The sequence below is a fragment of the Zootermopsis nevadensis genome, unplaced genomic scaffold, assembly GCF_977971745.1.
Source record: "Zootermopsis nevadensis isolate Lab colony 2312 unplaced genomic scaffold, Znev_1.0 Znev_ptg000011l, whole genome shotgun sequence".
NCBI classification, from domain to species: Eukaryota; Metazoa; Arthropoda; class Insecta; order Blattodea; family Termopsidae; genus Zootermopsis; species Zootermopsis nevadensis.
Window position 1 is genome coordinate 15,751,049 of NW_028259143.1, and position 12,081 is coordinate 15,763,129.

The 12,081-nt window shown below is 38.5% G+C and overlaps 1 protein-coding gene across 1 annotated transcript in view; it reads right to left on the reverse strand.

Annotated features, from left to right (window-relative positions):
• The window catches only part of LOC110831388 (midasin), a 293,633-nt gene that overhangs the window by 19,281 nt on the left and 262,271 nt on the right, over window positions 1–12,081 (reverse strand). The window contains exons 57-60 of the mRNA XM_087347454.1: window positions 9,273–9,679; window positions 6,276–6,438; window positions 4,829–4,969; window positions 1,441–2,435 (exon numbers count right to left, since the gene is read on the reverse strand). Coding sequence (XP_087203580.1) covers window positions 1,441–2,435; window positions 4,829–4,969; window positions 6,276–6,438; window positions 9,273–9,679 — 1,706 coding nt within the window. The remainder of the gene's footprint in view (window positions 1–1,440; window positions 2,436–4,828; window positions 4,970–6,275; window positions 6,439–9,272; window positions 9,680–12,081) is intronic.

Consider the following 12,081-nt stretch of genomic DNA (forward strand, 5'->3'; position numbering starts at 1 on the left):
GAATGGCGTGTGCATCAAATTTTGCCAAAGACTCGCCAAAACGGCTACGGAAACCTATGAAATGCTAAAGCAAGCATTTGTGGAGTCCGCAATGGGACTTTTGTGTGGCATTCACGTTTTAAAAATGGCCGAACCTCTGTCGATGATGACGAGCGTTCTGGACGACCATCTTCGAGCACAACGCCCGAAAATGTTACGAAGATTCGGCAGGCCATTCACGAAGATCGACGTCGTACCATCAACGACTTGTGCGACATTGTTGGGATAGGCTATGGGACCTGTCAGCTGATTCTAAAGGAAGAACTCCACATGCGACGCATCCTGTTTGAGGACCAGAAGCAGAATCGACTTCTCGTTTGTCAGGAGCTCAAAGATCTTGCAAGAACCGACCCCAACTTCCTTTCTAAGCTCCATGTGACTTCTTCCTCTTCCCAAAGATGAAAATTCAGCTAAAGGGAAGGAGATTTGAGACGATAGAAGAGATTCAGGCAGAATCGCAGTTGGTGCTTGACAGGCTGACAAAGAAAGATTTCCAGGGATGCTTCCAGGCTTGGCAGCGGCGCTGGGATCGTTGTGTTCACTCCCAGGGGAACTACTTCGAGGGTGATGGATGAATTTAATACCTGAGATAATTGTACGGGATTTTATAGGCGCAGTCTGGAAACTTTCCGATCTCACCTCGTAAGAGCTGTTCATGTCCATAATTTCCTTTCTAAAACATTGAAATAATATTATGGGTGGGGTGGGGGGGGGGGGAAATCAGAAGTCTACCTTCGATTGTGTAAATGAAGTACACATTTTGAACAAAGCCAAGGGAAATTTAAACTGTATTTGAATTATGCCCATTCTCCGTCAAATATCTATACATCCAGCATGAGTGAGGGACAAACAAACCTGAACAATTCACAACAGTTTCTGTCAGCTTGAGTTATGAAAGGAAGAGTATGGACAGACATTAATTTCTGTGGAAAGACATGAATAATTACAACCTGAAATTATCCGACCTTTTAGCTAAAAGTGGGACAAGTGACAGGAGTTTTGAGTAAGAGGAAAGATACTCACTCAGGCAATCGTTCTAGGTCCTTTAATCGTGATTCGTCAAAGAGTTAATTAGGCAAAAAAACTGCATTTCAGATTACTGACTTAATTGTTCTTATAATCTACTGGTTTTATTTGTCTTGAAACGTATGCACCAGAAATCAAAACTTCCTTCCATAACTAATTTAATTCCTTCACAAGGCGTAAGCACAAACGTTAAAATTCCAACATGTTCTGTTTCTGACTTTTGAACACCATAAGAAAGAAATTTCCTACACAGACCATGTCCTATCAGATGAGATATAGGACCATAAAGGATCAAGACTTCATTGATACTTCACAAATCCAAAAGGGTTCTGTGGTTAAATTAGTTAGCTAAGCAATGAATTTAATAATACTAACCTTTTGCAGATATTTCCTTCTTGGATACTTCCTGAATCCATAATTCTTATGAGTCTCTGCAATAATCCATTTAACTCTTCATTTATTTGGGTCATGCGAAGCGTGGACAGAGTAGTGGATAAAGATTCAACTACTTTCAGATGTCCGTCTCGGATTTCACTTCCTTCTTCCTTAGTATTCTCCGCAGCCATACTTTGTCTTGCATCATTTTCCATGTCTTCATCTGGTTCATCACTTTTCTTACTAAGTTTCTTATAAACTTCCTGTATTATCACCAGAACAGTTTTCAGAAACCTTTCTGTATCTTCTCTGAAGTCCTTGACTATAGTTTCCTGCTTAGCATTCCTTGGACTAGTACAACTTATTAATTCAGATGTCGTGGAAATCTCGTATTCAGACGCAGAACCATTTTCCTTCACACACGTCAAGAATTTTTGTGCTTCATCGAGCATATATTGTTGCAACCAAATCAAGCTGTCTATCATCGGATTCAGGTGTCTCTTCGGCGGACCCTCTTCAGTTACACGAGGCTCAGTTTCCTGCCTTTCCTTGCACTCCTGGGGCTTACTGGGTAGTTCAAACACAGACTTCAACACATCCATATCTTTTACAAATTCCTCAACTTGTTTATAGCCACTCACCAATGCTTCATACTGCGCACATGATATTAACATACGCGATGGTGTAGAGCTAGCGTCTCCAACTTTCGTGTCATACAGAGACGCTGGAATGGTTTCTGATTTTTCAATTGTATATTTGAGCTTTGATGCCGAAGTCACCAAGGATTTAACTTTCTCGACTGCCATATTCCAAGTGAGATCGCCCTTTGTAGCTTTCACAATTGGCGGAAATTCCAAATCTCCGATAAATTCCAGGATCGGAATTTCCACACTAGAATTCATATTTTGCTCTTCACCAGAAGGACAACAATAAAGAAATATACGGAATTGCTCTAAGCAAATTACGCACGTCACCAGCAAATCCTTCAGTCTTACCTGTAACAATAAACAACATATTAATAAGAATAACCATTGGGGGGGGGGGGGGGGAGAAGTTACATCACAAACAGGGGCAGAAAATTCATGTTAGCTGTGTTAACCTAGCAAATACTTTCATGGTTCAATGGTATTCCATACGCTGAAACACAGAGAACCAATCAGATAAAATGCGTCTTTAGCAGCTTCAGCCAGTGAGTTGTTGTGTTTGCTTAACGTGAGTCTGTGCATTTAGAAAAGACATGCTACAGTAGGGGGCTGTGGGGTGAATGAGTTGTGTGATCTTTCGAGCAAAGACGTTAGCCAAACTTTGAATGCCAACGTGTTAACAAGGTGGAATGTCTACACCTAATATTTCTTCCCGGAAGTCAGAAGAACGTCCACTGCCGTAGTGCAAAACCACAGATGAAATGGAGAAAAACAATCAACTGGGACACCTTGCAATATCAGTATTTTGGAAACACTAACGCTTCTTCTTCAAACACATTAGGAAGCCAATATGCAATACTAGTTTGCTACCTTACACAGAAACAGTCTTATTTAAACAGTTACTGAAACAAAGCTCGGCTTGCATTGAAAACCTCGATTACAATTCCTTTTGCACTTTGTAGTGCCAGCTGATGTATTTCACTTGCCACTGCATACCTAACTACTGCCTGTCATTTTAATTTACAGAAAGCTTTCCTTCTACCTCTAGAAATTTGTTTTTTCGAAGATGGCTGCCTTTTGGGTTCTAGTGTCTTACAGTCTGGTAGAAGTTTACTAACATACATGTATAGCAATGGGGTGAACTGCACTGTGCAGAATGTTTTTTGACCTGAGTGTACATAAGATATTGTAAATGCGTCATATTGTGATTATATATTATTAAAATATTTATTAAAAACTTTTGCCGTCAATCACAAATATAATATTGTTAAAAGATTAAAACATCATTTAACGTTCCTATCGAGTACTCGATTACATTGGAACTTACACGACTAGTTTCGGCTATAATTTAGCCATCAATGGGTGTTATGTAGTTTAAACTTATTACATGAAATTACTGATTGTTATTGTTTTTATGATTTATATTCTTCATTTTTCTGATGATGTTCTGGTCCTTTGTATTTTTCTTCGTTGGTTGTATTATCGCAGGTCACTATTAGGTTTTTATTTCTTATTTGTAGTGACTTCAATATTTTGTGTATGACCAAGAAGTAATATCGTATTCGTATGTAAGAGAACGGAGATGTACAGGACTGAATTGGATCGTGGCTGGTTACTGAGTGTACATGTTTTATCACCCCTCTGCATAAACCATACCATAATAAACCAAGTAAAAATTAATTCTGTGCAGAGTTAAATACTTTTTACAATAATTATGGTAGACATTCACAGCACTAAAAACATGTTGCAAAATGGAGAATGCTGTATTTAGCAGGGACCGACAACACTTGACAATATACCCCCACTCGTTACAGCTGCAAGAAAGGGGAACATTTTGAAAGTCAAGCTTTTTATACCACCTAATGGCTGATACAGCTAACATGAATGATGCTGACAAGTCATCTGTGTCTTGTGTATTCAAATATAGCACTCTGTGCTACCAAAACAAAGTCTCTGTGATGAACATCCATTTTAATGCAAAAATTTTAAAAGAAAAGTTGCATATGGTATTTTATACATACAGTAATTACAGTAGGGCCCCGCTTTTCGGCGCTCAACAGCTGAGTCAGAGAAGTGCGTCCGGCGCCATTTTCTCGTCGCTGATTCAGTCTGTTTACAGCTTTTGTGCGCTCCGCGTCTCTCTGTATTTCTGGCAATTTTTCAGTTATTACAAACTGTATATTTATATAATATTTTTGTGTTACTACAGTGTAATTACAATGGCGTCTAAGGGTAGTAGCGATAAAAAGAGGAGTCGTAAGCCTCTTACTTTAAATGCCAAGTTAGAGATGATTAAACTTCGTGAACAAGGCATGTCTATGTCTTCCGAACCATCACCAAAACGAATAAGATTCGCTGAAGAGTCAGATGATGAAGATGCGCCATCTCCTTCATCCTTCCTACTATAAGCATATCAATTTTCAAATTTATATTCACCAATCGCTATAAGCTGAGGACAATGTGTGTACTACTGATATTCATTTAACTTTCATATCATTTTCTTAGGCCTAGCGCTATTGTGCACTTACTATATGATAGTGTAACATCTTATTAGGCTTTGATATGCATTTGCAAGTGAAATAAGGCAAAGATCCGCTTTTCGGCGATTTTCGCTTTACGGCGGGGGTCTGGTCCCTAACCCGCCGTATAAGCAGTGCCCTACTGTACAGTGTTCCAATTGACATGAAGAAATTCCCAGCAGGTCTAAAAAAAATGAAGTATATTTTGTGAATCTGAATCCTTACCAACCAACTCTGCAGTTGGGATTGTCTGAGGAACATTACAGACGTCTCCTCCATGGCTGCTAATTGAGCACTCTGAGAACGTAGTGAGCATAACAACTGACTGCTCTCCGAGAGTAAGAGCTTTTGCTCACGAGATAATACCTGAAAAAGTTAACGTGTATTATGAAATGCAAATCTTCCAATTACATAAAATATAATAATTTTACTCAATTATAATTAACTAAAATGAAAATTAAAGTTAAGATACATGTGACAGCTGGTCTGACCCACTTATCACTTTAACGTTCTTAGCAGTATTGAAGCAAGAAGTCTTGAAACAATAAACACAGATCCTTCCTAAGCTACATACTTGTATACATCATAAACAATAAAAACAATTAAATCACTAATTCAGATCTGTGCTTTATTTTTGTTTGTAACTTTCATCAGTATGAAACATGGCTTTGGCATATCAGTCTTGAAGAAGATGATATTTTGTATGAATTATATGAAGATACTGGTTTCACTACTGAAACAAATACGGGCGAGAATGAAGCGATCAATGTGATGATAAATACAGCGATGTACAGATAAAATAGCCAAGCAACAACCCTTACCTCAGAAGGGTGAGAATGAACGTAAGTGCTGAAAATCCTGAGAGAGTTTAAAGTGGTGATTACAATAATCGATTATCTCATCAAAATATTTTCTGAACAGTCCAAGACATAACCTAAAAAACTGAAATGGCCTTAACATTAATTCTAATCAGAGAAAAAGAAGTATTGTGAAACTCTGTGTAAAGTTCATGCTACAAACAATAAGGACAGCAAAACAAGATATACTATTAGACCCTTTACAAGCAGTACTGGTCTAAGGAGCATCACATATAACTTCAAAACATAAGTAAGAATGTATTTAAAGGCAGAACATTTAAATACTTGTAAAACATCAGAGAACAGTTTAATTAAATGGATATGCCAGTCAGCAATATGTTAAAATATTCACAGAAAGTAAACACAGCCTGTAACACGAGTCATGCAGATAAAATAAAATGCTAAAGTTTAAGACATACAGAAATACAAATTTTTTCAATATACTTTCAATCATGCTTGTATTTCACTTCAAATTTCGAGCAGCAATTGTCAAAGTAAGTAATAAGAAATCTATCACCACAAGAACTGAATGAACTTGCATGTGTATTAATGTTAATAAATCACAAGCAGAAATATTTTCCAACTATGTCATCATGATATTAAATATGGGACTTACCAAAGTTCAAGGCCTGAGGCACAACTTAGTTTAATCTTAAATTTAAAGAAGCTTCAAGCCAAAAAAATGAAAAAATTATGCGCAAGAAACAAAATCATTAAAAAACAATGAAACTCACAGTGTAAAAAAAGTCACTTTAACCCTCATTCTATGGGTATGGGGAATTCAGCTGTACATTACAAGACATAATATTATTTACCATGAGATGTATGGCAAATCCTCTGCATCTCTCAATATCAGAAGGTCCCAAATCCTTGGCTGGATTCTGAAGAGAGGTATTCAGCAATGCTAATCTTGCTATGGACCGTATAAAGTAAGTTTCACTTCCATCCCAAAGTGATAACAGCAGACCATCAATGCGCCTAAAAAGAAGCGAAATTATAAAAGTGGCAGTTTGTGCATCACATTTTATCTGTCACAAGTAGTAGCCAGAATATTACCAGAATGTGATAAAAACTAAAGAGTAATTTAAACCATTAAATCCCTTGTGCTAGAGCGTCTTGAAGAAAGTTTGGATTAATACCTTCTTTAGAATTTTATGTAAAAATATTAGATATGAATACACAAAACCACAAGTTTTCCTGAACCATCTTGAAGAAATTGAGTACTCGTATGTTTTGGCTGTGAAGAGATCTTAAAACAAACTCACAAATTATTGTAAATACTATATTGTAAAATAATGCAGTAAGTTCTGGTGTAAAAATTTGTATTTATTTGTAAAATTATATGGTAATAAGATGTCAATATCGTGACTAGGCTATGGAATGGATGACACGGGAGCGCATGATTTTACCTCTTGCCACTAGTCCACACTTGCTCTCAGGTTCACTCAACCTTCTGTCAAATGGGCACTTGTGGTTCTGTCTTGTGGCATAAAGCCACCACAGTGTGAAGCTAACCACTCACCTCCATCTAAATGTCTGTGTTAAGAATGCATGGAACTATACCTTCACTCCCCATATGGGAACATATGCACGACACTGTAACTGGGTTAACTTACTTTGACTTTATGATAACTACAATAGACTCCAAATTATCCATGTGGTTCACAGATTATTCATGCATGACTTATTTTTTCACATGGACACAGACACATATAGACCAGGTTTTGACATATTTCTGCACCATGCTGCCCCATTCAGGGGATTTAGTTTTGGGAGGGTCTACAGAAGATATTTTATTTTATTTTATTTAGTGTTCTGTCTGACGACAGGTCCATATGAACAGGATCCTTCCATCCTTTTCTCGGACTGGGACCTGTTCATATACGTTCTTGGCAGATGATCCAGAAGTGGTTTGCGATTGCCTTCTTCTGTGTGAATGCCACGGAGAAACCGGGGAAGCCCCCGGAGGAAAACTCCGTGTTGCCTAGACCACGGCCTTGCCCAACACAAGTTATAAATTCGGCCACCGCCGGGAATCGAACCCGAGACCCCAGGATTACAAGGCCAGCGTTCTAACCGCTAGACCACCTCATCTTATTATTATTTAGTGTTCTGTCTGACGACAGGTCCATATGAACAGGATCCTTCCATCCTTTTCTCGGACTGGGACCTGTTCATATACGTTCTTGGCAGATGATCCAGAAGTGGTTTGCCATTGCCTTCTTCTGTGTGTGAATGGAGTAATTGTTGGGATGCCACGGAGGAAAACTCCGTGTTGCCTAGACCACGGCCTTGCCCAACACAAGTTATAAATTCGGGCACCGCCGGGAATCAAACCCGAGACCCCAGGATTACAAGGCCAGCGTTCTAACCGCTAGACCACCGTGGTCTCTACAGAAGATATGGTCAAACAATACCTTTTATTTTAGTACTTTACAGTCAGTATCAGTGGTGGGGTGGGAAGGTTTGTTCCACTGTTCATGGTGGTGAAGACACGAGATACTACAGGTGCACTTAGCCTTCTTCATATATTAGTAGCGTCTTACAGCCAATTCCAGTACATTTTATTGTACATCAGTTTGGTAAAAATTATAGTTAACACTAGTAAATTCTAAGTAAGATGGCTAAAAATCACATACTGACAGTAAAAAGAAGCTTGAGGTAACTGAAAAATTTAAGAACAGAGGATCAATGACTGAATTAGCTAATGATTATGGGGTAGGGATTGAGTGATTATGTTGACAAAACTAAGCTACTTTGCTGACCTTATCAGAACTCTTGCTGATGAAAATAACAACCTAATCACATGTAATACCAACAGATAATACCAACCTAATAGGATTTTGGAAAGAAAATTATCATGTTGGGTGTTATGTATGGCATATCTTAGGCATGGTCTTTGTATATTCAGTAACACTGGTTCAATCATGGAGGAAATTTCTTCCAGATCTAGATGATCTGCAAAGGCTTCCTGATGGATAAATCGGCAAGACCAAAATTCTTGACATGGCGTGAGCTATCAGAACTTTTGAACATATGAAGACACACTGAAGAATGGCTACAGAGGGATATGTGTAAAGTTGGCATCCAGAATATCAGACAGACATTGCCAACGCTGCCAAAAAACAAATGCAAAGAGGATGAGAAAGAAATTCATACTGTGACAATGAGGAGCCCGAACGATTCACAAACACAAGTGACCATTTCAAACTATTTCTTAAAACAAATGACAGTTGCATAAAAAATGTACAGTAATTTGTGAACTTCTGTTAAATCACCAAACAAATATTTTGGATTATCCATGTGTCTTCTACCCATCATTAGCCTGGACAGTTGGGAGTTTACTGTATTCCAACTACTTTATAATAAATGAAAATAAACTTATATAAAGCTGATAAGCACCTTGTTCAGAAATTATGACAATACAATAATTTGGAACGACTTTATAATTAGGTGAGATTTCAGGTTCTTACAGCAACAGGGATGAAGATGGCCATCTTCTGGAATGCAACTGCAAAGCTGCCTGATATCAATGAACTATACATACAACTTGTCAGCTGAATTCTATTTTTGTAAATAGTGACACTTCATATGAAGGCACGAAATAATAAGTTTTATACCCTTTTATGCATACAGGATATGAAAGTGTGTTTCACATACAAATTATAGACTTATAGACACATCCTTCATGTGATGTTTTTATCATTTTGTAGGATGACCCATTATGTATTCAGATTTTTAGTAATTTAACATAAATTTCTATTCAAATCAAATTAAGAGTAACCATATCCATTTCAACAGACTATACATACTTGTTTCTGAGGTGATGAAATGATGCTCGAAGGTCTATTGGTGGCAGAGTAAACTCATATGTACCAACTTCACCTGTATTCCAATACATAAGGCCAGTCCTGTAGGACAGTCCCATTTGCTGGAGAGTCCGGAATAAATCGGCAAGCGCTTTTCGCTTCTGTTGTAGGAAGTTCTTAGCTTGAGATTTCTGCTTAGATTTGGGCAAGTCATCTGATATTTCTAAGTTCTTCAAGTGACTGGATGTTTCAATAACTTCTGTAATCAGTCCTTCCACTGTCTGAACAGATTTAGCATATGGAGTGCTCAAAATTATTTCTCTGCAAAGTTTACGAGCTTTCATAAATAGTGATCCAGATCGACTCAGAAGCGGACCCTCCATATTATCATCCCATTTCACCGTTAATTTCTGAAAACAAAATTATTAAGAACTTCCATACATAAGATAATATGACACAAAACAATGACATGGACTATAAGACAAATAAGGTGAAAGTAGTTAAGAAGGGCCATCACATAGTCAATATATGAAATTTAAGATTCTTACTGCAGTAAAGCTGCAGAGCATTATCTTCTCAGTTGAGAAGCCACACAGTTTTGTGGGTGGTTACCAGTATTTTGGTGATATTTTCCTCTGAAATGAAGATATCCGTCTTCTGGGTTGTTGCGCTGTGTAGTCTGGTCGATGTTTACCAACGTTTCAGAGGTCATATTGCCTACGTCATCAGAGTATGAAGATTTCTGTCTTCTGGGTTGTTGCGCTGTGCAGTCTGGTCGATGTTAACCAACGTTTTAGAGGTCATACTGCCTCCGTCATCAGAGTATGAAGATTTCTGTCTTCTGGGTTGTTGCGCTGTGTAGTCTGGTAGATGTTTACCAACGTGTCAAAGGTCATACTGCCTCCGTCATCAGGGCGATGAAGGTTTCTGTCTTCTGGGTTGTTGCGCTGTGTAGTCTGGTCGATGTTAACCAACGTTTCAGAGGTCATACTGCCTCCGTCATCAGAGTATGAAGATTTCTGTCTTCTGGGTTGTTGTGCTGTGTAGTCTGGTCGATGTTAACCAACGTTTCAGAGGTCATACTGCCTCCGTCATCAGAGTATGAAGATTTCTGTCTTCTGGGTTGTTGCGCTGTGTAGTCTGGTCGATGTTAACCAACGTTTCAGAGGTCATATTGCCTCCGTCATCAGGGCGATGAATATGCCAATAGGGTGTGAGGTTCTAGGTTTATAGGCTGGAAAGTGAAAGGTGTAGCCTGCCCCGAGCCAATGGGAGTGGACCAATGGTAGCACGTGGGCGAGAGTGGGAGAGGGAGAGAAAGTAGAGAGAGAAAGGTGAGTTGGTTGTATGGATCAGGGCCCTGAAAAGGGCCATGTTAGTGGTCTGGTTGGTTCTGGCGGCGCACTCTTGCTAGCTCTCGGAGTCCTCGAAGTGTGTGAATAAGAGGCTTCCAGGACCGGCTCAGGTGAAGTCCATCTTCCCTGTTAAAGTTATCGGGATGTAGTTCGATCTCGATGGCTTCCCTGATTATCCGATCCATGTAGCCGGTTTTTGAGGAGAGGATAGAAGTGTCCTCGAGCTGTATATGGTGTTCCATGTTGAAGCGGTGTTCAGCAACTGCAGATTTCTCGGGCTGCCCGAGCCGGATGTGGCGTTCGTGCTCCTTGATCCTGGCCTCAACGGAACGGCCTGTCTGGCCGATGTAGACTTTACCGCACTCGCAGGGAACGCTGTATATGCCAGGCGTCTTCAGTCCTAGGTCATCCTTGGTTAACATCGACCAGACTACACAGCGCAACAACCCAGAAGACGGATATCTTCATACTCACCGCTGTGAGAACCTCAAGTCTTACAAGTTCCTGTGAAATGTCTGTAACCTCCATAAGTTTTTGGGTATCACAACCAAGAAGTCCACAATCAACATCAACACAGTAGTCTTCACTGAATTAAAAACCTGACCCACTACAGGTCATATCCTTAGACTCCATTTCTTTTAGATTCACTTTAGTACTGATCTTGCAACTTGTTATGGTTTCCTTATTTCCACTTTCAACGGCGTGTCCCTTTACAACCATACTTTAATTGATCTAATAATGCCAACAGTAACATGCGAATAACATAACTCTTAGTTAAATAATTCTTTCCATTGTCTTCAAATAAATCAACTGCCGCTCTTGCACGGAACTCTGCTTGCAGTATGATGATGATTTCGTTGAGATGAAATATGATAAATATGACACAATAGGGGCCTCACACACACTGCAGGCAATTCATTCTACGATATACAATGTTTCAGTATTTGAGAGGCTATCAGATGGGGAGGATATATTGGTTTAATAGCTGCTGAGAAGAACACTGAATAAAACTAAGAATACCAAAAAAGATGTACTGGTTGCATCCAAATATAATATAAAAACATGAAAGTGGCAGTTTTATTGCAGCTACAAAACTAAACTGGATCACAGAAATATTTAAATAATTTCACAAGATGACAAACTGTTAAAAGATTTTGCTCGAGGAGAAATAAATAAACAAAATACTAACTAGACAAAAATGTTGAGCAAGGTAAGGTGAATTAACTAAATTTTTACAGGGTACCATTTTGAATACTCTTTCCTTCATAAAATCAAACACACAAAAATACTTGATATCTGATAAACATCTGATAAAAATGTACGCTAAAATAATATATAGAAATTGTATTCAAGTTATTATTGATTTGAATCTTTATATAATTATATACACCTGAAGATAGTTCTTTTAGGAACTGAAACATGTCGTGAAAAATGATGGTCTAATGTAAATCGAATAT